We start from the raw sequence: 27,959 nt of genomic DNA, 5'->3' as shown, positions 1-27,959 counted from the left end.
ATGTTGAAAATATTGTGTCTGAAACAGTTTGTAACTTTCTATTACTTCATCCAAAAATTGAAGGACGTATTTTTGGATCAGTAACATCGAATTCCTATTCATAAAGCATTAACACCTGTAAGTAATAATTTGCAACGGCTTGGGTGGTCCTTTCAAATTACATTGCGCCATCTCTTGCAACGTGTTTTCTAACTTGTGATGGACATTTATGAATTTGTTTTTTTGGAAAAAGCTTATTTCAACTTTCCCATGCACCTGTTGTTTATCAGGTAGCAAAATTCAACTCCCCATCTACACACTATATAAAAGCTTGTGTTTTTATCAATGACCACACAAAGATAGACAGAGAGAGAGAGAGATCACTGACCGAATCTCTGTCAGACTCGGTGAAAACAAACTCTTGTAAAACTTGTAGAACGGCAGTTTTCAAGATCGACTCGCTTAATAATCTTAGGTTAAATTGTGTACATAATTTCCAGTAAGCACCTTCGCTTGTACGTATATTCGTTGCAATCTGTAGCCAACTGACTGCCACAGTGTTAGAGTATTCTAACAGCACGCAACAACTATAGACTTAGGTTCTTTTACCAATTTAATCTAGTGAAGAAAACCATTGTGCTGCAACAACCTCTTCAAAGTAAGGGCCCCAATAACATACCAGTTTTTAATCTTGTATATGATGAGATTAGAAGATATGAAGTTAAAAATAATTCCTTGCATATAGACAGAGTAACATGAAACCTGGTTTTCTCGTGTTAATTTTTCACCAAGTAAGCTAAAGCCCTATTTCATGCTTTTAAAGGGCATGGGTATGATCAATGTTGCTGTTTTACTTGCTAGCTGCTACCATTTAAATAAACACTCCTTTCTTTCAAGTCAAATATGATTCACCTAGGTAAATTTCTTGTTAGTTAGACAAATGAAAGAAATAAAATATGAATATTCAGCTTATAGCCTTCGAGAATGTTAGCGTTAAAATTCTAGGTAGGCCAATCTGGCAGCATGAAAATGCAGTCGTGCCGAACATATTTTTACGAGTATATTATCTAGATCATTATTTCTATAATTGTTATACTTTGTTCAAAATTCTAACGCTTTTTATCATAAAGCGTAAAATGACCTCATTGCCCACCAATACATGCGTTCATTCTCTCCTACAAGAGATGTTGTAGCGGTCGTTAAGCAATTGTTTTCTTGACACTTGTTGGTGTCCTTAGGCCACATTGCGCTTTGTGTACAATTAAGAGTTCTCGAGTTACAAATCTTGAATAAACATCTGTTTATTTTTACTTGCCAAATGAACGATCATATGAACAGCGAGCTTCAGAATCAGGAGTCGGATCTATAGATCAAATAACAACAAGTCCACAACCTAACCTCGCCATAAAGTAACTAACAACATTAATGACGAAAGATTACAAAGAATATAATTTGCATTGGGTAACCGTATTAGGATATATCAAATTTCGCAATGTCTATAAGTCAGCTATGTCCACGGAAAAGTTTTTACTAAAAATAACATCAGTTTTTTAATTAGGGCCACCTGTACCAACTTGTTAGGCCTATAAGTTAGTTATACACGATCAAGTTTAAAACATGCATTATAAGAAAAAATAGTTAATAATTCAAACCAGTTATGCGAAGAGCACTTTTTGCGTGAAATGAATTTATTTAAATTCATGTTAATTGAAAAACTATCTAAAAATTTGAATATCATAGAAGTACGAATTTATTTTATTTTGTATAAAATTATTTAAACTTAAACACTAATTCGTATATGCATTTATTGTAAGTCATGAGTTTTATAACAGATAGCAAGTAAACCCACTTACACTGCGAATAAGTAACTCATAAGTAAGCAGGGACCGGTGACCAACTTCACGTCGGTTGCAAAGTATATGTATAGAAATATTGGGAAGTGTTTGTAACATAATTTGCTAAAATCGCCAAACTTTCTTAGACAACTTTATACCCTTTAGTCTATGGATTCTAGCAAACAATTTACGAAATATACACTACATAACGTTCTGATCACTTTTATGCCATATCTAATCAATTCGAATTTTGTTTTCACGAATCCCTTCGCTGAATAACCCAGCAAGTATTCTCGGTTGATAGCTTTTTGCCTTTTGAGTCATTAGCAAAGACATGTCATGACCCTGTGCGGTACAAACTCGCTTGCGCTAACAGGATAGATATGGTTGTCAGCGCTGGACAAGTTTATCATTTAATTCACTAATTTTTATGTTTACGCCAACAATTGTTTGAAAAACAAGAAGAAAATGTACGCACAAAACAGTTTGAGATTAAAACAAAAAGCCCCGGGCTGTTTTCGGTGTTTCTTTTTTCGCAAAAAATGTTATAAAAAGGTAATGGAATTGGGGGTCAAGCAAAAATTCTTTGTTTATAGTAAGCATAGGATTTTATAACTTGCTTGTAGTGTCAGTGTAGGCTATGCTTATACTGTAGGAGTTAGTTTATTAATTACAGATAAATTTATACAATGAGTTGTAAGCAATGTGGTGTAAAGCTATAAACACGTCCTCAAAATTTGTTGACTTAAACGTTACAGTTATAGACAATTACATGAAAAACATGTGCAGACTTGCCCAGCACCAACAACTATCTTCTTTGTTGTATATAGAATATTGCAAACTGGCTTGTAGTCTTCCATGTCATGATCATTGATTCGTCAAGATTAATGATTTGAAAAGCAATGGTAATAATTCGGAAGTTATTTGTGGATTGCAGCAGATGCTTGTTGCGATAGAAAATTTAATGCGACGCTTGAATTCATTTGACAAGTTAGAAAATCTTCACCTTTATTCGTGAAGCAAATATACAACAACAAAAAATTATAGGTTAAAACTCTAAAGCAAATAAGCGTGTGTGATTCAGCAGAAGAAATTTTGAATAAACGGAATTCGAATTGATCGGATATGGCATAAAAGTGAAAAGAACGTTGTGTTAAGTATTTTTTCTAAAACGTTTGCTATAGAATCTATAGACTAAAGGGCATCAAACTAATAGTTTAATGATTAGTTTAATAATAATAGTTTAATGCATATATTGTATTGAAGTAGATTTTGTGGATAATTATATACTTCTTGTGTATGTATCAACTATCACTTCCATTATTTTTATGCTGTCCACAACCAACTTGCCACTGAAATCCATTTTGTAATCGTTTTTTTGATACAAACACAATGTATGTATAATATACTAAATGCGCCCGCTTACTCTTTGCACTCTATTTTTACGGAGAAATAATCGGTCAGAGATAGAAAACTATTCAAGATTATGCCAAATGTTCCTCCGCGCTTGTATCGATGTATATTCAGTTTTCGATAAAGCTACATACGTTTTACATAGCCTATATCTTTTGTACAGTATTTATAAAACTTTACAGCTTACATTATTCTATTTAATGAAAAAACAAAGAATACAAAAAAGTGAAATATGATAGAATTTCAATAAATTTGGAATATATTAAACTTATGAGTTATGAAAGTCCGAACAAAAGCAGAACATTGGAACATTCTCTTTGTATGCAAGACGTTTGAACTATACAGTATATGACAATGAATAACGTAATCTGCAAAAATTAATGATGCATTTTGGTTTAAGTATTTTACATAGGTGTCGAAAATTTATGTTGTCTTCAGCAGCCTCAAAAAATCTTATTCCACGTCGTAATATTCGAGATATCTGCTAAAACCATATGTAAAAACACTTGTACTAATACATGCATTTTCAAATTTTTATCATGTGCTTTTATTGTGGTTTTGATGGATTTAGCTTATAAAAATCTTTCGACAAAGTTCTTTGTCTCTGGGTCATTTCTGAATAAAGCATAATGCTAAATCATCTCCCACATTTCCTGAGGTTTTACGGTTTTTGAGCTTTTGGCTGAAATTCTAGTGTAAAGAGCGCATTCTCACATACCCATCAAACCAACTTTGAATGTCTCAGTTGTATATATGTTATTTAAACTTTAAATCTTAAACAATTATATGCTTGTTAATCTGAAAAGTAACGGGAATCTTTTGGTATATTTCTGTATACATTTTGTGAAGCTGGAAAGCACGTAAATCTCGTCTAGATACTGGATATATTCAGTAATTGGTTTGTTGCAGCGCTTTGTCCATTACTTGATTAGTTACAAGAATACAATTTACAGTTTTAGTTGTAATTAAAGACTGAAAGTGTTACAGCGATTTTATAATAAAATGCAAATTGTCATTTATACATTTTATTTTTTATTGCATGGTTCACGATGAAATATCACATTTATATAAAAAAAATTTACTAAATCGTTTGTGACATAATAAACTTTGTAACATTGGTATATTAGCATTTTTGCGTTTTTGTGAATGATTGTTATACAAATCATCCGATACCCCGGTTTTTAGATTTCTAAAACTGTTTTAGCATTTGCTAACTCTGCTGAAGGGATAATCCTCAAGTGTCAGGATTACGGCAATTTATTACTTTATTGGTGTCAAAAGCGAACGTATAGCAAAAGCTGTGCTTTCGTGAGCAAAACTATGTTTGTTACCCGGTATATCGCGATGGTTGTATTCATACTTTCCGCATGGAAAGGAGCAAGAGCACAAGACGATCAATTTTGTTTGCCCGTGCAACGTCTTTCGACCGAGCCCCGAAGCTTCGAGGTTGAAAGAAACTCAATGATGAGGGGGAACCCTGGAAAGCGGGGCGCAACGGGACCAGTTGGGCCCCAAGGACCCCGAGGAATTACTGGTGAACCAGGGGGATGTGCTTGCAATCCTAGCGAAATTGAGCAAATAAGTGCAAGGTTTGAAACATTGGATGGTAAGATATTTTTTCGTTTGATCTGCTTCGATTTTCGTTTAAAAGCTTTTGATATATATAATTTTTCTGCATTCATCCTTCAAGTAATGCTTTTTTATAATATTTTATACTCTTTAGTTATATGAAATAATACTTTAATCTGTTTTGTAAAGGTCTGCAAAGTATATAATTGGCAACTTTTGTATATTATGATTTCATTTCACATCATTTATTGCAAATTTCTTGTTTTTATGTAGACATCGTTGCAAATCTCACTGCGATGCTCCAAGCCTTAAATCGATTGCACCACCATGCTCTTAAAGGTCCTTGCTCATATTCTACTTTCATTCGCTTTGAAAATTTACGTTTTGATATTGACGTGCAATTTGCATAATATCTTATACAAAATGGTCCGGTAACGATATTGAAATTTATTAACAAAATTGTTGTTATAGCCTACGCTTTCAACGTACAGTAATGAAACATGCTGTTACGTATAATGGCTTGTTGGAATAATTTTTCTATAGTGATGCAGAGCAGTTTCAGACCTCTATAGTTTCATATGCATTTGCTTGCTCTGCAAGTGTGGCATGATATGTCCGTAATACATACAATATATGAAAACAAAAATCGATGACACGCTTTTAGTAAAATTGCCACTATACATATGCGACTTGGTAAATTCGCCAAGGAGAGGATAAGCCAAGTCCTGAAATGACTCAATGGCATTATAAATACTATTTAGTTGACTTGTGCGACCACAAACCTTGCAAAAACGGAGGAATTTGTATCAGACAAAAAAGAGGGTTTGCATGCAATTGCACGGATGATTACGAGGGACAAGATTGCTCTATAAGTAAGCACCGTGTTTAACCATTTTTTTAAACGTTTGAACTTTAAACGAGTGTATTTTTGTAACTGTCCAAATGCATGCAGGGATTAAATGTGCAGTGCCGATGCCTCCTCAATCTGGAACTGTATCTAGGGAAAGTAATTCATCAATTGCATATAAGGAAAACATAACATTCACATGTGATGAAGGGCATAAAATTGTTGATGAAGCGGAAATGGTGCTTGTTGCAATTTGTCAAAAGGATAAAACTTGGAGTAAAGATGTTCCTGTTTGCATTGGTAAGTCTTAAGTTATAGTTATTGCAGTTTTCCTTTGCAATATCAGCTAATATCTATTTATTTTTATCACTTTCCTTTCAGTTGATCAGTGTGCCCCCGATTCTTGCTCCGGAAAAGGAACCTGCATCAATCAACTCAAACAAATAATGTGTAAATGTGATGAAGGATATGAAGGAAGAGATTGCTCCATGCAAAGTAAAAATTATCTTCAACATATTCAAGAAAAATAAACCTTACAATAGTTTGCAGCAACTATTCTGCTAACTGCAAGGAACCATCCTTTAAATCTATATAATGAGTAAATTTATATTTTGAGGTGACCCTTGCATATCTTCGCCTTGTGGAGAAAGAGGTATCTGCTCCAGTCAAGATCATGCAACCTACACTTGCCAATGCAATGTAGGGTATGCAGGAAACGACTGTTCAGTGTTTAATGGTATACTAATTGCTTTACTAAAATAGATTGAGCTTTCGTAAGGCTATTTGTTTAGCTTTCTAGAAAGACTTCTGCTTTTAGGCAAACTTTCTTTACTAGGTGTTCTATAAACTCTTAATTATACTCCACCATTTTTACGTTCTTGAGTATTACCGATTGGTTATTGCTAATTTACTCATAATATTTCAAATCATGTTATTATTTCAGCAAATTTATGTAGCAACACTGTTGGTATGGAGGATGGCAGAATAGCGGATGACGATATCACCGCATCCCGTACATTACCTAATGACAATAGCTACCTTCCAGGTCAAGCGCGTTTGAGAAATGCTGTTGGTAGTTGGGTATCACCTGAACCAGGTAAAGTTGCTGCGAAGCATGACAATTTGTAACAAGGAAATATTTTCATTTTCTATATCTGTTCCATTTAACTTGAGTTTTATATAGATAAGATTTGCAAACCCATCATTTCAATTTGTTTGATGCTTTGTTTCGTTTTTTCGCTTTTCTAGTTCTTTATTGATGTTGTAAAATCATAGAACAACTTTTTCTTATGAGCAAAGTCTCCTGTCGTATTTTTTGTATTTTCTTCACTTGTACACTTTCATTAATGATAGATGTTTTCATTTGATAGCTCTAGTGGGTGATTGGCTTCAAGTAGATTTGAAAAAAACAACAACTGTTGTCGCTATTATAACGCAAGGTTATTATGGCGGATCATATTGGGTGACAAGTTACAAAGTATCGTATGGTTTGTCTGAAGATGACATGCAGGTGATTCAAGACGACACAGAAGGAGATTTGGTAAATGAAATGTATTATTTATGAAATATAACTGTATAGTCGCATACTATATATAATGCTGTAACCAAAACCTGCAAAAACTCTTATTTTTTTATATTAATCCACATTGTTTATTTACCTTCGTAATCCGGAAAATTAAAAACATTTTTTGCAATATAGAATGTTGTATTAGTGGTCAGTTACTCCCAAACCTCAGGTATACTGGGGACGACGTGACATGCTATATATAGGGTCCAATGTTTGCAAAAACACCTTGCCACCCGTTCTAGATTTGCTGCAAAAGTCAGTTAATATCGCCTACCGACAAAACAAAATGCGTATCTATTAACTTTGCATAGAATATGTAAGATAGTCAACCTATTCAGTTAAAGATCTATGGGAACGTTTTGAATCAAACGCCAAGCATATCAAAACTGAATAATTATCACAATTTATCAAGCATAACGGGTTAGTGGTGCCCAAAGCCTGGTTTGGGTAGCTTCTAACAAAATCAAGAAGCTTCCAAAACCAAAACCGAGCCTCTCTTCAGATCAAGCTTTAATATACAACTCATTAATTCTTCAGGTTGCTTTATATGTGGTGTTGAACATTTTACTTTGTGTTTGTTTTATTTGTTAATCGTGAAAATAATTGATACCTTCCAACATCACATCGAAAATCTATAGTAACAAATCATAAACTCATCAATCATGTAATATTGAATAATTATAAACAGTGAAAACGCCAAAAAAGCAGACAAACTCTCATTACATCCATTGTGAACTACAAGTTCCCGAAGACGCTTGGGCATACAAAAACGTGCGAAATGCGGTCGTTTAAAATGTTTTTTCGAGGTATACGCTTTTTGCAATGAAATTGCAAAGAATTTTTGGAAAAAGTTTGGTCAACTTAGTATTTATACGCAACCTGCCCTATATATACACCGATATAGCGCGTAAGTATAATCCTGCGGTATATCAACCCTTTATTTTAATGATTTTAGTTTGATATTGTTTTAAAATCGAGCAGTGTATAGCTTTTCATTTCGATATACTGTATTTCGAATGAAAATGCTAATGTATAAAATCTATGTATATCATTTATTCTAAACCGGGTTAATAATGATTTACTTTTTTTAGATTTTTCAAGGTAATCGAGATCACAACAGTCTTGTTAGGAACAACTTTCCTGCCCCAGTGACCGGAAGATATTTTCGAATTATTGTTCAATCTTGGCATGACAGATATGCCATCTTACGCATTGAGTACATCACTTGTTAAATTACAAACAATTTATTAGCGACAGAAACACGTTGGGTCTTTACTCTTAACAATGCTGTCGCATGTGGTTTAAAAGATTCAAACTATACACACGATCGCGGATCGCCTTTTGTCTTCGATTCATCCTTTACTTGATATCATTTATGAAGCTGTTGTTTTTGCAAACTACTTTTTGTATTAATCCATAGCGTTCATTGGTATAATTCATACATGTACAATATACTGTTTTTTTTCTGCAGTTTTATATCCATTGTTGAATTGCTTTACTGAATTACGTCGATGTGAATATGTATAAAGTGCTTCTCATAACCCCAACGCTTGCTATATACAGAATTAACAATTGTTTATTTGAGTTTGCTATATTCAAAGCATTAGATTCTATAGATTCAAAGTTGCACATGTCTTATACAACACTCTATATGACGTTCAATACCGTGACATAGGCTCAGGGCTGTGTATAGTCTGTAAGTGTATAGGTTTTCTTTCAAAGTCTTTTGGCAATGACAAGATGGACGTACTTTATGCATGGTTCCGTACGAATACGCGAGGGTACAATAATGGCAAATATATGGTCAAAAATCTTAATTTTTTTTCATCACAAACTCGAGACGACAGAAAAATTCCGGGCGATTGTTTGGCAATTGTGATATTTAAGAAAGCTTTGTGGTCTTTCCGTGACCTAAATATTCCGGCAAAACGTTTATAGCATTTCGAAACTTTTAAATGTATTTTTTTGCCAGCATGACTGTTTTTAAATTTACATACAAATTACTTTCGCGCTGTTTAAATAAAAGTTCTTCTAACCACCCTATGTGATGGGTCATATTGCAAGATAAACGTGTATATATACAACGTGATTTGGACGCATTGAAGCAGAAAAGAAAAACTATTTTACAGTTCTGGGCGCGAGCAACAAATAATTTACTAAGAGTTTATTTATTTTGAAAACTATAAATGTTAATTATATAAATAGACAAAATTTTATTATCACAATAATTAATTGAAATATTCACTTTTAGTCGATCATTATTTAACTATACATATAATGTGTATATTTCATCAAGTATTACAATTCTTGTTTTATAGCTGTACGTCCGGAGAATAATTAAAGAGCAAAAAGTCTGCTTCAAAGGCCTGATAAAGTTTTTGCCTTTTTAATATGTCCAACTTTCTTAAATAAGATGCCATTAAGTTCTTTTGAGCAGTCTTAGATTTTCCAGATACACCATATCCCTTGGAATACTGTATATGCTTCGGTGCTCCAATCAGTCTTAGAAGATATCTGTGTACCAGTATACCGTGTCAATCAAACCTCAATTAATTTTTATACATAAACTACTGTATACTTTGGCATATAAAGCTAATTGCTACAATTAATACAATTCTAAGGCTCTATGCCTATAATCCCAACACCGAAATAATCCAAAAACACGTAAAATGGGTCCTAACCTTAAACACAATTTAGAGAATCTTTTAAAAAATTTTCCCAAAACGCTAAAAATTAGTCTTTTAGACATCGAAACCAGTAGTATAGTGCTGCCGCCCTAGGACTCCCACCTTCATTCCGCCGTCGGCGCCATCCACCGGCGCCATCCGGCGAGTGTCAAGTGACGTCATAAACCGGCGACTCGAGTTTTTGCACCACGCGTAAAAGTGAAATATACAAGTGACGAGTTTTTCGCATGCGGTGTGTGACGTCATAGTGAAACTTGTTATTTCTAAAGCGTGAAATATCTTTGGTTTTGTGGATATGTAAAGAATGTGTCATAGTTTCAGAAGCATAATACCGTGTGAACCAATTGGATTCATCTGGAGTCTAGAGAATGCGATCATTGTATTTACACTAACATGACCTGAACCTTAAGTGTCATAGTGAAACTTGTTATTTCTAAAGGGTGAAATATCTTTGGTTTTGTGGATATGTAATGAAAAAGTTAGTTACGTCATAGTTTCAGAAGCATAATACCGTGTGAATCAATTGGATTCATCTTTAAGGAAACTCTTTAAAATAGCGGTTCTCAACTAGTGGGCCGTGGAGCATTTTGAGTTGGGCCATACAGAGCTTTCATCAGATCTCAGTCTCTTTCTTTATTTCAAATGTTGTATTTAAGAATTTTAGTCTTGTTTTAGCATTTAAGCTGGAAAGAATCTTAGGGTAGAAAGTAAGAAATAGTATAAATTTAGTGTAGTGTTTAGACATTCCATTATCTATAATTAACAATTCCATAATCCATTTACTCATAACTTTGAGAAGTGGGCCACGAAATATTTTACAGAAGAAAGGGAGGCCACGACTGCAAACAAGTTGAGAACCCCTGCTTTCGAAAAACCAGAAAAGCTAAGAAACTCTTGTACTGAGCCAACTCAAAGTTAAGTTTTATCGTTTGTCACATGCACTTTGCACAGTATAAGTTGTTTGTTTTGTTATGCTGACTTTAAATGCGACAGATACACAACTGATAATTAAAAGCAAAAGCAGAATAGATAGCGCCTTAAACTGAGAGTTAACTTTAATTTATTGACATGAGCTTTTGCAAGCTTGATTTTGCCTTTTCAAACCTAACACTAAGGTGGCTAAAGTTTCGAAGAGGTTATGTTAAAATCTGCCATGATGCTCACAAAACTATATGATTATATCCAAAACTTTGCAGTAAACACCAGCTCTGTTGTTTTCTTACCTGAAAATAGCTAATTCACAATGACTTTTTGTTTAAAGCAAGTTCAAGTCTTGGTAAATTATTAAAAACTCTTTAAGAAATTTATACTATGAAATTTACGACGAAATTCAACTACAGACCAGTTTACTTGCTAGACTAGAAGCTCCAAACCTAAGCTTCTTGCAAGAAAGAGTGCATAGGCTGCACAGGCAAATATTAATTTTTGTGATGCTATTTTTTGTGTAATGGGATTATTGTGGTGTATGTAGCCTATACGCGATCCCAAGAATCCAGGATATCGCGACAATTCAAGTCTCAAACCCAACAATTTAAATCATAGCCTCATATTCAGCAAACAATTGTTAAAACTGACTTTCTGGAATGAAAACAAGAAAAAAGCCTGCACATCACTGCATATTATGTATTATAGGCCTCACCGAGAATCATCGTCGATCGTTTCTAGATGAGCAATGACGTCATAATCTATAGCACATGGTTGACAAATAGAATTGAAAGAATTCCAATGGTTTTCAACTCCAGATGTTACGTCTTGATTATTTCCATCTACAAGGTAATCGATGAATTCTTCGAAAGTAGGCACTTTACGTTTTTCTGAAAGAATTAAGTAAAAATTACAAGGTACGTCATTGTTAACTTATATATATAACTAACAAACATATTTGTAAAATAAAATGCGTCGAAATAAATTCACCTCTTTGTCTGGATTGATTTCCATATTTTTCTAGAATCATTCCTGATCTTTCTATGAACTTTTTCTCTTGCGGATTGGCCACTTTGTCGTTATATGACGATATGATGCGCTCATAAGGATGGCGAACAACTATTAGTTTGATGAAGTTGCGAAAACTCTCCGGCAAGTTTTCGCCTTTGAAAAGATAACGCTTGGCCGTCAAAATATGAACGTCGTCAGGTGTCCACTACAGATGATTTGTTAAAGTAAATCATTCGAGATATCATAAAATCAAACAAATTCCAATGATTTATATCGCAGTAGGCTACAAAGGTAAGCTGATTTCAAAACTGTTAATTGTCGTTTTAATTACAGTATGCGTGTTTAATGTACACGCGTTCATTAATCGTCGGCCTTTGTTAGCATTCGGTATGCAAATCACTGTAGAGTGTAGACAATTGTGTTATTCCAAACCAAGTAAGCTTTAATCGGTGCGGCCGAGCATATAGTTATTGTCCATAGAATAACAATTTCTGAACAAAAAGTGTGAACAAAGAAATAGTTTTGCAGTTCTGCGAAAGTTGACCCAGTTAAAAATACGTCATAGGAAACATTTTGTATACAACAATAGCAAAGCGTTTAAACACCACATATTCAAGCACTTCACAAATAATAGTCTTATCAGTTCTGCACCAAGAATTACGCTTAATAATTAGTGCTGTTTACTGATAAAGCTGATGGTTCACAGAAAGCTTATTGGTTAAAGCAGTGGTCTTCAACCTTTTTTGAGAAATCACCACCTTTTCGGAGTTCTGGGTCAAAATCGCCCCTATGATTATTTTTGTACGAATGTATTTGCTTCTTGCGATATACAATATGCTTTGAAATTATCACAAAAAAAGAATAATCACAAACAAAGCAAGTATGACGTTATGCAATAATAGCGCGGTAAATAACGGATACATAATTATAAAATCACAACTTGGAAGACAATGGAAACAACGTCTTCCACACTTTTGAAAAATAAAATCGCCCCCCAGCTTCAAAAATTGTCACAATTTCCCCCTTGATGGACAATGTCGCCCCCGTTGAATAACCCAGGTTTAAAGTAACAGAAAATAATAATCTATAAGAGAGATAAGCCTATATGACTTACATTCGTATGGCCATTCAGTTCCATCAAAACGCCCTTCATATGGGTAGTGCCCACTTTCGGAATGTAGCAATAAGCAAACTTATATTCTTTGGAAAAGTTGATTCTTAATAACCTCTTCTCGTCTTCGTGTAGTCCTGAAAAATTAAAAACTAAACTTTTTAGATGTTGGGATTTGTCTCATAACATGAAATGACAATGTAAATAAATTCTTGTTTAAGATACTTTGATCTGTGACTCATATTGTAGCATGACCAGCATAGTTTGTGACTTTAAGTAATTGCTAAGCATCACGGCAAGTGAATGCATATTGTAACTTATTTAAAACTACATTAAAAACAGGATGGCAAGTAACTAAAGGAAAGGTTTCTTTTACTTTGTCTTAATCTTTCCAGTGGAGTTTCTTAATTTTTCTACAAAATGCTATACTACGATTTTTCATAAAAATTAATTTACAGTGTTTCTTTATTTGCGGTGAGTCTTGGAAAAAATCTTACAAATGCATATTGTACACTGCAGAAAATGTTTTAAGAAAATAACAGCTAGCCAACTATTTAATGACAAATAAACGATATGTGATATTCAATAATATTTGTAATCATAAACGAGAACAATGCAAGCAGAAAGCACGTGCCGGCTGGCTTGTACCTAAACTCTCACAAGCTTGTTTCAGTTGCGCTTTTCTTTGCTGCATTCGCTCAGCCATATTTGCAATGAACATGTCTTCTGTATATCCAATGTTGTCGCTTGTATGAACTGTCATGGAATTACTGGCTTGTGCAAACGGCAGCATTCTTTCTTTGTTTAAAACAAAATTTCTTCGTTTTGCTACTACAGCAAACTGGCTCCATGTATTCAAAATTAATATCAAGATGAAGGTTACTGCTAATACCAATAAAAAAGCTTTCTTCAAGTTGATAAAGCCACGGTATAACATGACTATTACGCTTTGCCTGCCACAAATTCCTGAGGTTATGATCCCTGTGCAACATGCGTACTGTGTGCAACATGCAGTCTGCACAAAGCGCTTAGTTACTGGAAAGAATGTGTGATATGAGCACATCAGTATTACAATGAATTAGACAGTCGGGTTCTGTCGAATAATTTAGGCAGGAAATAGTTACGGAGCTGATACGTCCGTTAGCTTTTCCCTGACTGTAAGAAGTGTTACGCTGAAGGGAGTTAGTTGCGACCGAATACTGGTAGCTGCTGCTGGGTGGCATTTGCATCCAGTATCATTACCCTCAATGCCAACATGCTCCAAAGTCCAAACTAACTTAGCAGTGATCAGAAAAATCAAAGCGTATTCATTAGTATTCAACACTATCATGGAAAGTTCGTTACGATACTGTATCCCAGTAAGGAAGCATGGCACCAAACTGTTGCAAAGCAAATAAATTAAAACCTTTGTAACGAAATGTGCTAAACTAATTTGTGGTTAGAAAACCAACATTTACTTAAATGCTTAAAAGGATTGTTGTTTCGTATCTACGAATAGTTTTTTCAAGTTCGAAGTAAGTATATCGTCACGTTCCGAACCAAAAATCAATTACTTCCTCCATCATTCATAATTTTTTCTAAATAAGCTAGTTCACAGCAAAAACAAAACAATTTTTGCCTTCTCTTCTACAGTAACAAGATATTATAACAAAACCAAAGGTGGGGTGGACAAAATGTTGGGTGAGTACACTGTAAAACGACGGACATTGCGTTGGCCTTAGGCGTTTTTGTATAACACGATCGACGTCACTGGCTTAGCGTCGTTTATCATGTACAGGGAACACAACCCAGAGTTCAGGAAAAAGGACTAACGGAGAAATTTTCCGAAAGATCTTGCGAAACAGCTATGTATGCCTTCAGTGGAAGCCTGCTCTACCAACCGGATGGTGATGAGAAACTGTTTTCTTCGAGCTGCAGTGGAAATGGTTCTAGGACGGCACACTGCGACACCGCCAGAAAGGACAACAACTAACTCCAAAGAACCCCATGGAAGTCGTGGAGCTACATCGATTGTTGGCAGCTGCTATGTCTGCTGAGACCAGAAACGAAAACGACGTAAGACCAGGAAAAGATGCGTGGCTTGCGTTCAGCCTGTTTGCGACGAACACACACTAACAAGAACAAGGTGTATTACTTGTGAAACGGACTAAAGCCACGTCGATTAAGTTTTCTTTCATATTTCTGTATCAAATAAACCATTTCTGTAATCTGTTTTACTCAACATTCAAAAAATTGTCTTTGTATTATGAATTCTGGCGTCATTTCGATACGAAATGTGAAAGAGTACAACTGTACCCATGCCGCCTCTTTAGGGTGTAAAACAACTCGATCCTCAATCTCGGCAACGTGTAAAGATATTTTGCCGAAATTTAGTCTGCATAATCTAACACAAAAATGCAGAGATGTCAGGAAATTTCAGGTCTCTCAGGTTTCTGGAGAAAAGACTGTCTTAATTTAAAATTGGAAAGGTTTCAATCGTACCCATGCAGTCGGACGAAGGAAAACTTAATATGCAATAACAAATAAACTAAAAAAATTGATAAACAAGTTCCCAATTAAGTAGCCTACTTTAATAACTATCACGTACAATCGAATACTGGGACATTAGCATTGGAGTACTTTCAAGTACGACAAAAATGTTACTCTAGTCAAGTCCTTACCGTAACTCAAGTAAAGCAGCTCCGATACAGCAAATAAATCGATTCTAGTGTGCGTTTGCTCGACTATTCGATTACGTACTTTGTGTGGCCAGATGCTTCAGAAGCAATCTCTTCAACTTTGCTGATTGCACATCACGTGATTGGCTTTAAATGCAAAGTGCAGTGAAGCGTGCAACAGATAAATCTTGAAGATACTCAGCCGGCGCACAGCAGGGCTGTGATTGGACATAGTCGGCAGAAAACTGAAGCAGAACAGGATGAAGTGACCAACAGCAGATATTTTTTGTTGCGATTGCTAACAATAACAATCGGGTCTAGTATACAAGTGCACAACCACAGGGTGCCTTTGTATACTAGACCCCAACTACTCAAATGGTGATGTCATCTGGTTGTGCATTTTGTAAACAGCACTAGACCCCACCTTTCCATATAGCCTAGGCTTAACAAGTGCAAAAGGTTAATGTGCAGTGAGTGCATATTTTGTACGCTCTTTAGATACTTTGCAACCTATAGTTCTTACCTATCACCGGATTAGAAAGTTTTCCATTTTGGATGGATAAATCAGAAGCAACAAGCACCAAAGTTTAAGTGCATGTGGATTTAACATATCATGTATCAGTTTGCAAACTTTCCGGTCTGGATCTACCTGCCCACCAGACAAGAAACCGGTTATTTTTGTCTGATGTAAACTTAACTTAATAGTAGAAAACAGTCGGTGCTCAAGGTACTAAAGTGAAAATGGTGGAAAAGAGTTTTTCTTTCTGAAATACCTTCCACTTTTCTCAATAGTTTGCACAACAAACGCGTATTCATTGATTAAAAGTAGCGGTAATTAATTTTGCTTGTTAAACAGAATATGATTCAGAAAAACTGGAACAAAAATGCTGCATAATGTATGTAATGTTGTCTTTAAGCTTTATTATATGTTGGTGCCAAAATGATAAAGCTGTTTTTAGAGTAATTGCTTAGATGGATTTTTACAATGCAAAAAATTTACTATATTTGAATGAGGATTGCATTGTGCAAGTTGCTAAGATAAGAAAGATTTCTTACATAGCTTAGCTTATTATTCTTATATAACTTTCTTCGTATGAAAGCCTGGATGGAAAACAGTGATGATGTCATAATCCTTCATTACTCATACCTGGTGTGGGCGTTTATAGTTGACCTGGACCCTGATTTTCTATGGTGTCATAATAACTGATTGCACCAATTATATTCCGTAATGGAAAGTTTATGTCATAGATGAAAGCTTTGGCCAATACAAACTAACGTTCCAGACAGTCTACTATTGGAATGAGATTGCCATTAACTAACTTCACATGCAACTTAATGCAAGTATTGGTATCAAAGCAAAACTAAGCATTTATTTGTCGCTGTCTGTTGTTTTAATCTAGACATGTGAATTGCTGCAATACTTATGTTTCGGTATTGTCTAGGTTAGGACCTAGGTGCTACAATATTGGGGAATTTAGGGGAATTTGCCAAAATATCAGATGTTTAAGTGAAAGGCCATTAAAATGTGGAAGTCAATTTTGTTTTTCTGTTTTCAACTTTTTACTGTGACAGTGTTTATTTCTGCCAAATATGCAAGTGCAAGTGTTGCATTTCAAGATCTGGGTGGAAACCAGTGGACTGCGTCTGGAACTACACCGCCTTCTAAAATTATTTTGTCCCTTTTGAAAACCCAAGTGCCTGGATGTGTACACACGGACTGGATTACAAATCAACCAAATAATTTAACACATGTATAATTAATTATTTTTATAAATACTGCACAGATCGTAAACTAAATATAACATGGTGTATTTAATAGTAATGTTTACTGTTTTATGACTACTTATAGGAATTCCTTGTTTTCCAACTTGTTTGTATATACTTATTTGTATGTAATGTGTTTCAGGACCCATATTACAGATTTAATGATGCAAGTCTGAAGTGGATTGCTGAATCTGACTGGCGATATTCTAGAACATTCAAAGTGGACGATGCAATTATGAATACCTATGAGCAATGGTTGATATTTGAAGGTCTTGACACTGTGGCTACTATTACACTGAATGGTAGAGTTTTGGGGAAATCTTACAATATGTTTGTCACCTATGTAAGTCAAATTAAGATCAATGTTTGGTGCCAGAGATTTCTGTGTTTATTTTGCATTGCATTGTGATTCGGATAATAAGTTATCATATATTTCAATTGAGTTTTATGCTCAGGGTTTCAATGTCACTGGTTTACTACAAACAAATTTTAATATGCTGGAAGTATCGCTTTCATCTGCGGTGAGGTATGTTCAAAATGTTGCCAATACATTGTCGTATGATATTCCACCTGACTGTCCTCCAGACGTGCAACATGGATTCTGCCATGTCAATTTAATTAGGTGGGACTTTCAGACTCTTGCTAAACAGAACTAACAAACAAACAAACAAACAAACTTTTAAAGTGTTACTTATTTATTTGATATTGCAATCAGTTTTCTTTAGGCTGTTACAGAGAAGTAACTATGCCATTGTTATTGACTATCCCATACAGTGATATCCCAGTTTGCACACATTTAAGTTCCCATCCCAGTTAAGTACGCAAAAATTTATCACAAAATCTAGATTAAACTTTTTCAGCAATTTATTGGTATTTACAAAATAAACAAAGAGATGAAAATTTTATTGCACAGGATGGTTACCATTATAATTTAGCCTACAGTATTTACCTCAGATATCAGCTTCCGAAAAGATTACATACCCCCTTCTGTTTTCTACTTTGAGATGCAACTATGATTATATTACAGTTTTAATTCATTGTACTTACAAAAACGTTAGGCCGACTTCAGTTGAGACATGCATCAGTTTTGAATGGATACTGATCAACACCCCAAGTTTTGCTGAAATATACATTATGTAATAATATACGCCTAATGTAAAGCTACTGTATTTACATAGCCATAACTGTCAAGTGCACACCTTTCACCTAAGTTCGCATAAACTGGTCAGATTCAAGATGCGAACTTAAACAGGATGTTATTGTACTCTGTCTTTGTTATGTTTATTACAAAAATTTTGATAATCCAGAAGCATGATCTATAACAATCAATTTACATGTTTTCAACTTGGAATCATTTTAACTAAAATGAATTGCCCTTGAGCTTACACTGAACCGACCAATTCAGTAACCTAAAAGTCATATCATTTGCTTCGTTTATTTACTTAAACTGCTGTTTGCAGAAAAGAACAGAGCTCTTTTAGCTGGGATTGGGGACCTGCCTTTGCCACTCAGGGGATATGGAAACCTGTTTACTTAATGTCTCTTAATTATGCTGTAATTAGGCGTGCGACTGCAATTTTTGACTGGGGTATGTAACAATATGAACAAAAGTATGACTAAAGCTGATCAATTGTTAAAATTGCAATTGTTGCAAAACATAAATCTCTTGTTTATTTTAGAATGTGATCTGGGAACCAATGTTTTGTTTTAATTCAGACAACCACATGTTGAATGTTGATGTTCGGTTTTTGCTGGTAATGTTTGCAAATCACTTACCTTTGTATGGGAATGTTAGCATTAGTGTTCCTGAGCTTAACGTCGAGAAGATCTTTTCTAATATAACTTTGCAAAGGACCCAAACTGAAATTACAGACAAAAGCTTTAGTATTGACTTCTCTGATGTAAGTAAATGTACTTATAGCTTTTAAGTTGTGACGTTATGATTATCTTTACATTTGTATATGCAAATGTTTATTTTCTTTTGAGATGGAATGTGTATTTATGAACAAAAGCAACCTGCTTTTCGCAGGTGGACTTTGAGAGATGGTGGCCTAATGGATATGGTGACCAAAAGCTTTACAACATTTCAGTATCATTCCATTCATCACTTGGTGATGACCAAAGTCATAAGCACTTTATGTTAGTTTGTTTTCATAAATTATCATCAAGTTTGTATGAAAATAAACTGCATTGTTCCACATATGCATATGTCGCGCATTTATATGTTGTACCTATTTATCCCACACATATTGAAAACTGATAATGGTATCCGTATAGTTTAAACCAGCTATGTCCTGCCCGCAAACCGCATGCGGCCCGGTTAAAGATTGTTGGGATTATTTTTACGCACGAAATGTATGATGACAACTTGTCTTAATTTGGCAGAAAACAGTTGTCCAGAAAATTATGACCGACGGGAATTAACGACAACATCGATTCTATCTTGAATCGAAGTGCGTGCTGACGTGCTTAAATGTCGAAATCTTTAAATTGACACAAAAAAACTGCCATCTAAACATTTTCGTGATTTACTAATTTTTTCCAAAAAAGTTTTAAACTTTTTGATGTGCAGTAAGTATATATTTTCATATGCACAGATCCTATTGAAAAAGTGACTTTATTTTTCGCTCAATAAGGCATTTTAATTGGACATACCTGATTTAAGCAATGCCGATGCTATCGTAACTACCAAACGTACTTACTTTAAGTGATGAACGTAAGTTGTAAACCGCTATAGTACTTTGGACTGTTTACCTTTTGTTTCAGGTTTGGTTTCCGCAAAGTAGAACTGGTGCAAGAGGCAATTAAAGACAGCACTGGACTAAGCTTCTATTTTCGAATAAATGATTTGCCGATTTTTGCCAAAGGTGCTAACTGGATTCCAGCAGATGCTTTCAACAATAGGGTGACAGTTGAAAGGTAATTTCACTAAAACTTTCGTGCAATTTTGCAAACGCAATTTCAAATACGACTATACAATATTTTCGTACGTAGGTATGAAAATTTGCTGAAATCAGCAAAATCGGCAAATATGAATATGCTGCGAGTGTGGGGTGGCGGAGTGTATGAGAATGAAGAGTTTTATTTAGCAGCTGATCGCCTTGGTATCATGTTGTGGCAAGACTTCATGTTTGCTTGTGCAATGTATCCTGCTACCGATAACTTCCTCTCAAATGTAACTCAGGTAGGATATATTAATACCTATATAAAATGGTGTAGAAAGAGGTATTAGGAAAAGTGGCCCAATACCGGTAAAAACATCTGTCCTAATACCGTTAGCCTGTTTCCTTCCAGCGAAGTCTCACGCAGCACAACGATACCACCACTTCCACGTGATTTTTATTATTTTGCTTTCTTGTACGTCGTTTCTGTTTTTCGAAATCTTTGAAGCCAAGCTTTTGTTTTTATCCTCACTCAGTATCAATCCATTTAACGGCGTGTGCAAGTGTATTTTTGTTTCTGACAAATTTGTATTTATTTTGTAGGCCATCTTCTAAATTTGTTTATGATAAATTTAGAAAAGATTCGCCTGGAAATTTATTACTTTGTTTAAAGGATAATTACGTTACGTTTTGACCTTTTAAACCACTGTTTAAAACCAACTGTTGTTAACAATGTTTGTTACTGGAAATGCTTGTGCGAACCGTGGCACTAGGTCAAAACACATAGTTGTTCTAATTAAACGGTAGTGCACTTCGGAACGTTGCGTAGTTTCTAAACCGCTAGTCAATGACTTCGGCAGGCACGAGTTGATGAGCACGTACATCAATTAAACTGTTTTGTTTTTTACCAATGTATCACGACGAATAGCAAGTTTTGGCAATTAAAATTAGTAAATCTTAGAGGGGAAATGTTTAACTTTTGTTCGTTTAAATGTTTGGCAAAGCGTTAAATGTTTAATTTTGCAAACGAATTAATCCCAAAATATTATTAAGAAAAGTTCATTTACCACTTGCCAACAACAGGTGGTTTACCAAACCGAAATGGTGCAGGTACAGTATTGTGCTCAATGTTTACTGCAAACAGAGTCATCCGTTATCACACAATAGGGCCACTCCAACAAGAAAGAATCCACGAATAGCGATGTGCCGTGAGGAAGATTATTCGGGTTCGTGCGAAACCGAATATCATAAAGGTCGACACGAACGAATCCCGAGTCTATTCGTATTAGAACCAAACAATAAAATTTCATCCAAAATTTGTCAAGTCTTACTTGTAACATGATGTAATCGATAAACAAATTGCTTTCTTTCGAAAAATAGTGTTTAAAAAACGATTGAAAAAGCAAAATCGTTAGGAAAACGACCTTCATTATAAGTACTGCTGACTCTAGTTTAGCTTTGTCGGGAAATTAGATCATAATTTTTAACAAAAGTCAGTAAATTTATAAGTAATATTGCATTCGGGTTCGCTATTGTTGGTATTCGTGTTCGCCCGAATCTTCCATAAAGGCGATTTTCGGCGATTCTGTTCGGTTTTGGGTTCGTATCGGCGCATCCCTATTCACTAATATAATATCCCATTACTTTCGGGAAATCCCCCAAAAGCGTGAGAGTTTTGATTAAATCTCTTTTTTTGGTCGGCATCCAAGTCTTTCCCTCATACCGTTTGCGCAATTTCAGCTACGCTACTTTGTAAATAATATAACATACATATTACTGGACCAAACTAAAGCGAAGTACTCATACATACGTCTTATGTAGTCAACAAAAAATTACATGATACTCCTTAGTGTTGAAGGCTGAAGCAGTAAGCAATGTATTTTGTCACAATCACAACTACGTTTCATTACTAATAGGTAGTTGACATTCTAAGTCTGAGTATTATTAGTATTTTTGATATGAAAATAAGTTTTTTTTTGCTCAAGATTTAATTCATTCTCTAACATTTTGTAGGAAATTGACCAAGCTATGTGGTCTCTGAAACACCATCCATCCATTGTGATCTGGGCAGGAAATAATGAAAATGAAGCTGCTTTATCCACAGACTGGTACAATACCACTGAGCACTTTGACCGTTATAAGCAAGACTATTTGTCGCTATACGTTGGTAAGTATCCCAAACACTGCAATCTATTTCAGGTTTTATGTTTAACGCAAAAATTCACTGTATTAGACACCGTACATAAAACGGTAAAAAGCTTGGACACCACTCGGCCATTTGCCACTTCAAGCCCGAGCAATGGCCTCGAGACAAAGCAGGAAGGTTGGGTCGCCAAGAATCCATATGACCCTAACAATGGAGATGTCCATTATTACAATTACAATGATGATTGCTTGGACATCACAAAGTACCCAGCAACACGGTGTGCAATGCTAGTAATGGAAAATGTAGTCATTCGTTACTGATGATGAATTTCCAGCTTCTATTTTCACTGCTATTAACTCAAATAACTGCAAACTATCCAGGTTTGCGTCAGAATATGGCTTTCAGTCATGGCCGTCTTTTGAAACCATCGTGCCAGTGACGGTTGCTGAAGACCGGAAGATGAACTCTAATTGGTCAGATCATCGTCAACATCATGCCACAGGCAACCAAGAAATGCTTAATCAGATTGCTATGCACTTTAATATGCCAAATGTCGGCAATTCTACTCAAGTTTTTAAGGATACAATTTATCTTACACAGGTTAGGTTAACGCGCTTAGCTAGGCGTTTTAGTCTGATTCATCAATATTTGGTTTTGTATGTGTCACTAACCTCATAGGAAAGATAGATTTCATTTTATTTACTCGAATATTTCCACAAAAAGCCTAGCTAAGCAACTGCTGTGGTAAACAGAACTTCTGCAGTTGCCTTTTTCGTGTTGACTAAGCAAACAGCTGTTAGAACAGTATCTTTTGATGCTTTCAGCAGAACTATCTGTGCTCCCTTACGCGAAACCGAAGTACATCATATTGCAAAAATAATTTGTGTATTTATTTTAAAACAACTGAGCTACTGTATATGTTTCAGATTATGCAAGGTCTTTGTTACAAAGCTCAAACTGAATTCTATCGAAAGAGTAGAAACGAAACTGTTAATGGTGCTGGCCATACGATGGGAGCCCTATACTGGCAATTAAATGACATTTGGCAAGCCCCCACCTGGTCTTCCATAGGTTGGTACACTTTGCCACTAGTTTAATAAATGCAAAATGTTTTATATTAACCTCATTCAATCATTTTAAAATTTATAACGCTGTGTGTCTGTGTAATTTTTGTTTAACATGAAGAAATTCAACGAAAACTTTTTAGTGAAACTTAAGTTCAATGAGCAAAAGACGAATTAGCTATTTTAGTTGTAAAAAACAACAGAATCAGAGTTTGCAGTTCGCAATCACACATCGCATTTAACACCAACACAACAAACAATTACTTACTACAATTATTACTGTATTTGGGTATATTGAGTCTAATTCAATCAGTTATCGACCTATTTCAATGGTCATTCTGCAGAGTATGGTGGAAAATGGAAAGCATTACATTACTTTGCAACCAAGTTCTTTGCACCAATATCCTTGATAATGTACGATGATGATACCATTTTAAAAATGTATGCGGCATCGGATGTCAACAATCCTGTATATGGCACCATGGTTCTTACCATAAGATCGTGGATTAGCTTTGGGTTTACTGGGCAGAAAACTTATCAGGTCAACATACTGCCACACAGATCTGTCAAACTGGCCGAGGAAAGTCTCGGTCAAATCTTACACGAAGGGGGTTGTCCGTACAAGGTAATTGAGTCCAGTTATTGTGTGTTAACATGGTGTTTTTCCGCACATTGGATATAATTTATTTCAATTTTATTGTGATTGGTTAAACGTTCACCTTCACCAAGAGAAGATATTACTAGTAGCTTGGTCAAACCATGTTTATTGGCCTTAACGCATTGTTAGGAGATGTTTAATAACAATAACTATAGTTATCAGTGTGAAAGTCTGTCACCAAAGCTTTGAAACAAATACCGATAACATTCTGGCCCAACATTCCATTGCAGGAGTTTGTATTTTTACTTTTAGTCACATTTGATCTTGAGCAATTTCTAATTAAATTCTATTTATTGTACAGGAAGTGTGCTACCTCACTCTCGAAGTTCTCAACCAGACGTCCATTCCGATGAGCTTCTTTTTCCCAGTTGCGTTGAAGGACGTAGACGGGCTCGGAAAAGCTGTTTTCACTGTAAGTCTTGCCTCCCAACATTTGCAAAATTTTTGTTTACTTTGACAACACAGAAAAGACAAGTGTTTGCGTAAAGAAAGGTGACTCAGCGACTTTTTCTCATGCTTTTGCATAAAATGTTTCACGATAATATCACAAAACTTACAACTTTTGTTCGTTTTGCAAGTATTTCACGATTGTATACATTTTCATAAATTATGTTACAGGTTGAAGGAATGGCCAAATCTAAGGATGACGAATTTCGATTTGTTCTAAGAAGTACCTCGCCTGCTCTGTTTGTATGGCTTGAAGCGAAGGGCATTAAAGGTAACTCATGAAAGCACTTGCGCTTACGGTTTCCGTTAGTTTTAAAAAATGAGCCAGATCTGATGCTTTGGTCTGGAAGGTTTCAAATGATGGCAATGCTTTGAATTGAAAAGCTTAAACAACATTCTCTGTTGTACTCACAGTAAATTTCTTATTCTCGTTTAGGACGGTTTAGCGAGAACGCGTTTACAATGCCGGAATCCGCAAAGTCCTTAACTTTTTATTCGTGGCAAAAAGATTTATCTGTTGAAAAACTGAAGAATAGTCTCGAAATCAAGTCGCTGTATGACATATACAAGCATAACACAGGTAAGTTGCTGATACAATACCTGCACTATATTACGCATTAACCTATTGAATTAGACAGTAAAGTAAGTTGCAAACAAACGTATTTTGCATTGCATTGCATTTACATTCGGCCGTATAGATGTTGTAATCGTACCCTACCGTGAAGTACAGTATTTCTTGCGTTGTTTATTGTGTGCTGGTAAACTATTATCCAGCAGCCGAAGAGGTGGTATCCTTTGCTCCAAGCGACATCGTGCGGACATCGGCAGGAACCTGGTTGGATGACGTTCACACCAAACTTATCTTTGGCATAGTTGGATTCCTTTTTATAGTTATTGCCTCTGCTCAAGTGATATGTTTAGTTTTGAGGTGGGTCATGGTTAGTTTCTTCTTGACCAGTATCTCAACCCAGCATCTGCGACTAGTTACTGAGTTTGCAATGTGTCATGGTTTTCTTTAGTGGCTCCGATGAAAATTACTTTAGTTACATTTGATGTTAAACATTGCCAACTACGTCTCCGTGAACTTGTGACAGTTGAAGCAATTTCCTTGAAACTGTTGTCATTTTCGTTAACAAGCTTCTTGTCGCTATTTACCTAGCTTTCTGCTTCAAAACCAGTGAAGTTACATCGTTTAGCCATTTTTCCGCATGTTCTCGGTGATTCAAAACGCTAATATGTTGCAGGTTAAATAAACCGATCCACAGGCCACGAAAGCAGTCATGCGTGGACCCCAACTTGAAACCTTCCTGTCAAAATTTGCATAAAAACAGCAGTGTAAGTTCGTGGGCCTCGGGCGGTGAAAGCACGGATAATAATCGGTACGATGATGATGGACCTTTGGGGTTTCTAATTCAATCCAAGAGTGCGAATGGAGAAGTTTCGAAAAAGACAGAAATTCGATTTTACATCATATAAATTTTTATCAGGTTTTAACTGTGCGTACATTTTGGTTTTGCTGCGATATGCAACCTAGGAACTTTTGCCAATTTCTGTAATTTTTCCATGTTTTTTCAGGTTAATTAACTTAATTGCGCTACTTGCGAAAGACAATTTGCCTATTACCGTTTCTTAGTCATTTGAAATATTAATTTTTGCAGTGAGATATGATCCAGTGTTATATTTCTTTCAAAATCAAATTTCCCGTGTTGTCATTTTTTCAATTTTGTTCAGTAAACTGGGCTATATTATGCTTTTATATGAATTGTTCTCAAATTATGTTTTCATTACATCCGTTTTGTCGTAATACTTTCTATTGCAATCTATTTTATATTTCCACAGCATGATTACATATACATTTTCCTAAAAGGAGATATACTGCAATATAATTAGTTACAGGAATATAATTCATTACACATAATTCATGCTTGATACAGAAATGCGAGAGCACCCTTTTGGGGTAAACGAAAATCGTTTCCGAAATCAATAATTTCGCTGCAAAGGAGGGAAATCGTCGTTATCATGATGCAGCAAATAAAATCAAAATTTCGGCTTTTACCTTTATGAGCCTTGACTGTCGTGGACCACAGATATGACAACCAAAGAATTATTTATGCATCAACAAACTGTGTGTTAAGATATCTATAGACTGACGATTTGCTTCACCACATCTTCATTCTCGCGTAACGGCGTTTGTTTTGAACCTCTTTTAAAGATAAGCTAGCCCTGTTTTAGTCATGCTGAATATTTGTTCGGATATATGGAAATATTTTAAAAAGGTTGTGTTAAAAGGCAGCGTGTTTTGCCCGAAAGTTGCAGCCTGCGAATAGCGTACGAGCATATTTGAGAACCAATGCCTAGCCTTTGAAATGATTTTATACCATGATATTTAGCTAGCATACAGGCAGACAAGCTTACCGACTTTTACCGTACCGGCCAACCAGTTTATTGTATATTGTATTGTTTATTTTTCGCCATTAGCCTAGTTTCAGAGTGTAGGCTACATGATAGTTTTAGCTATAAAACTAGACTTTTTTGCCGGATACCGTAGCTTAGGGCCTTAGGCTAGCCAGGTCTATAGGCTAGTCCAGCAGTCTTTACCTGGTTTGTACTTCATGGCAAGATTCGCCGAGATCTCGGATGTGCAAACGCGCTAACTGAGGTTTGCAACGACTTGCTAAGTGTACACCTATCCAATCTTACTCCACTGCATTTTTAAGCTAACACTTATAACTAGCTTATAACTTAGATTTATCAAACGCCTTACTAAAACATGCTGTGGCCCGGATAAATTTTCAGCAATTTTTATCGAAATTTAGCCAATCCTTATGGCTAAATAGCCAGCCTTGCTCACTTGTCACGCTTCTATGATTCTAAACATGTTTCACAGTGTTACTTGTGAATTTTTCCCTATTAAATGTATGTCCATTGCCTATTTGTGCAAAGTGTTTTAGCAATTGAACTCACCTGCCACTTGATAATATCCAAAAAATTGTGACTGCCTTACACCTCGTAAGAAACTACCCATGGTTGAATATATTGATAAGCTGCATAGACTTTGCGTTTCCTTTCTTAAAGTGGTAGCTGCAAGCAGGCGTTGTAGCACAAAGCATTGTAGGTCTGTAGGTAGCATCTCGCTTTGGTAGATACCACAAATGCAAAGTTTTAGCTTAAGATTGTAACATCAATAATATCTATTATTACATAAATGTACTATTCGAACAAACCTTTGTTTGAAGGTAAATTTAAACTATTAGGCAACTATTTATTTTACAAAGTCAAGTGTGCAGAAATTTTACCCAAAATTTATCTCAGGTGTCAGCAGCTACAAAATATAGACCGGGCCCCTACTCCTTATAGGTAGAGCCTTTATATCAGTCATTAGAACCCTAAAGAGAAAA

The 27,959-nt window shown here is 35.3% G+C and overlaps 3 protein-coding genes across 7 annotated transcripts; 2 read left to right on the top strand and 1 right to left on the bottom strand.

Moving 5' to 3' along the window:
• Window positions 1–349: 349 nt before the first annotated feature.
• LOC143460643 (EGF-like repeat and discoidin I-like domain-containing protein 3) lies at window positions 350–8,787 on the top strand. Its single transcript, XM_076958233.1, has 9 exons — window positions 350–4,833; window positions 5,070–5,135; window positions 5,558–5,668; window positions 5,749–5,943; window positions 6,025–6,138; window positions 6,260–6,379; window positions 6,587–6,739; window positions 7,014–7,183; window positions 8,302–8,787. Exons 1-9 carry the CDS (start codon window positions 4,548–4,550, stop codon window positions 8,440–8,442), a joined length of 1,356 nt encoding a protein of 451 aa, XP_076814348.1. The 5' UTR covers window positions 350–4,547; the 3' UTR covers window positions 8,443–8,787.
• A 422-nt stretch (window positions 8,788–9,209) lies between these two features.
• Window positions 9,210–16,260, bottom strand: LOC143460644 (carbohydrate sulfotransferase 8-like). 4 transcript variants are annotated; one of them, XM_076958235.1, is made up of 6 exons: window positions 16,124–16,260; window positions 15,604–15,898; window positions 12,947–13,080; window positions 11,812–12,037; window positions 11,537–11,711; window positions 9,210–9,724 (listed from the first exon to the last, which is right to left on the bottom strand). In XM_076958235.1, exons 3-6 carry the CDS (start codon window positions 12,983–12,985, stop codon window positions 9,523–9,525), a joined length of 642 nt encoding a protein of 213 aa, XP_076814350.1. In that variant the 5' UTR covers window positions 12,986–13,080; window positions 15,604–15,898; window positions 16,124–16,260; the 3' UTR covers window positions 9,210–9,522. The 4 variants fall into 4 exon arrangements, with proteins under 4 accessions (XP_076814350.1, XP_076814352.1, XP_076814351.1 ...); XM_076958237.1 differs by having other exon boundaries at window positions 15,604–15,845; window positions 16,124–16,139; XM_076958236.1 differs by lacking the exon at window positions 16,124–16,260 and having other exon boundaries at window positions 15,683–15,961.
• A 754-nt stretch (window positions 16,261–17,014) lies between these two features.
• LOC143460641 (beta-mannosidase-like) lies at window positions 17,015–26,479 on the top strand. Of its 2 annotated transcripts, none has more exons than XM_076958231.1 (18): window positions 17,015–17,351; window positions 17,507–17,707; window positions 17,820–17,986; window positions 18,825–18,952; window positions 19,081–19,265; window positions 19,394–19,503; window positions 20,131–20,283; window positions 20,359–20,548; window positions 22,260–22,413; window positions 22,480–22,669; window positions 22,773–22,992; window positions 23,319–23,463; window positions 23,801–24,081; window positions 24,416–24,526; window positions 24,733–24,832; window positions 24,998–25,141; window positions 25,339–25,489; window positions 25,806–26,479. In XM_076958231.1, the coding sequence occupies exons 1-18, from the start codon at window positions 17,124–17,126 to the stop codon at window positions 26,035–26,037; spliced, it is 3,090 nt and encodes a 1,029-aa protein (XP_076814346.1). In that variant the 5' UTR covers window positions 17,015–17,123; the 3' UTR covers window positions 26,038–26,479. The 2 variants fall into 2 exon arrangements, with proteins under 2 accessions (XP_076814346.1, XP_076814345.1); XM_076958230.1 differs by having other exon boundaries at window positions 17,016–17,351; window positions 25,336–25,489.
• The last annotated feature ends 1,480 nt before the right edge of the window (window positions 26,480–27,959 follow it).

Source organism: Clavelina lepadiformis, chromosome 5, assembly GCF_947623445.1.
Source record: "Clavelina lepadiformis chromosome 5, kaClaLepa1.1, whole genome shotgun sequence".
Taxonomy (NCBI): Eukaryota; Metazoa; Chordata; class Ascidiacea; order Aplousobranchia; family Clavelinidae; genus Clavelina; species Clavelina lepadiformis.
This window is presented reverse-complemented; position numbering and strand designations above follow the sequence as displayed.

What these genes read in the sequence shown, in the direction of transcription:
- LOC143460643 (XM_076958233.1), top strand. Translation starts at nt 4,548, where the DNA reads ATGTTTGTTACCCGGTATATCGCGATGGTTGTATTCATACTTTCCGCA. An exon ending in AAGGTTTGAAACATTGGATG is followed by an intron (nt 4,834 to 5,069) that starts GTAAGATATTTT and finishes GTTTTTATGTAG; the next exon opens with ACATCGTTGCAAATCTCACT. An exon ending in ACGACACAGAAGGAGATTTG is followed by an intron (nt 7,184 to 8,301) that starts GTAAATGAAATG and finishes TACTTTTTTTAG; the next exon opens with ATTTTTCAAGGTAATCGAGA.
- LOC143460644 (XM_076958234.1), bottom strand. Translation starts at nt 14,006, where the DNA reads ATGTGCTCATATCACACATTCTTTCCAGTAACTAAGCGCTTTGTGCAG. An exon ending in AACTGAATGGCCATACGAAT is followed by an intron (nt 12,038 to 12,946) that starts GTAAGTCATATA and finishes AATCATCTGTAG; the next exon opens with TGGACACCTGACGACGTTCA. An exon ending in AAATCAATCCAGACAAAGAG is followed by an intron (nt 11,712 to 11,811) that starts GTGAATTTATTT and finishes TAATTCTTTCAG; the next exon opens with AAAAACGTAAAGTGCCTACT.
- LOC143460641 (XM_076958230.1), top strand. Translation starts at nt 17,124, where the DNA reads ATGTGGAAGTCAATTTTGTTTTTCTGTTTTCAACTTTTTACTGTGACA. An exon ending in TGAAGCGAAGGGCATTAAAG is followed by an intron (nt 24,833 to 24,997) that starts GTAACTCATGAA and finishes ATTCTCGTTTAG; the next exon opens with GACGGTTTAGCGAGAACGCG. An exon ending in GTGATATGTTTAGTTTTGAG is followed by an intron (nt 25,490 to 25,805) that starts GTGGGTCATGGT and finishes AATATGTTGCAG; the next exon opens with GTTAAATAAACCGATCCACA.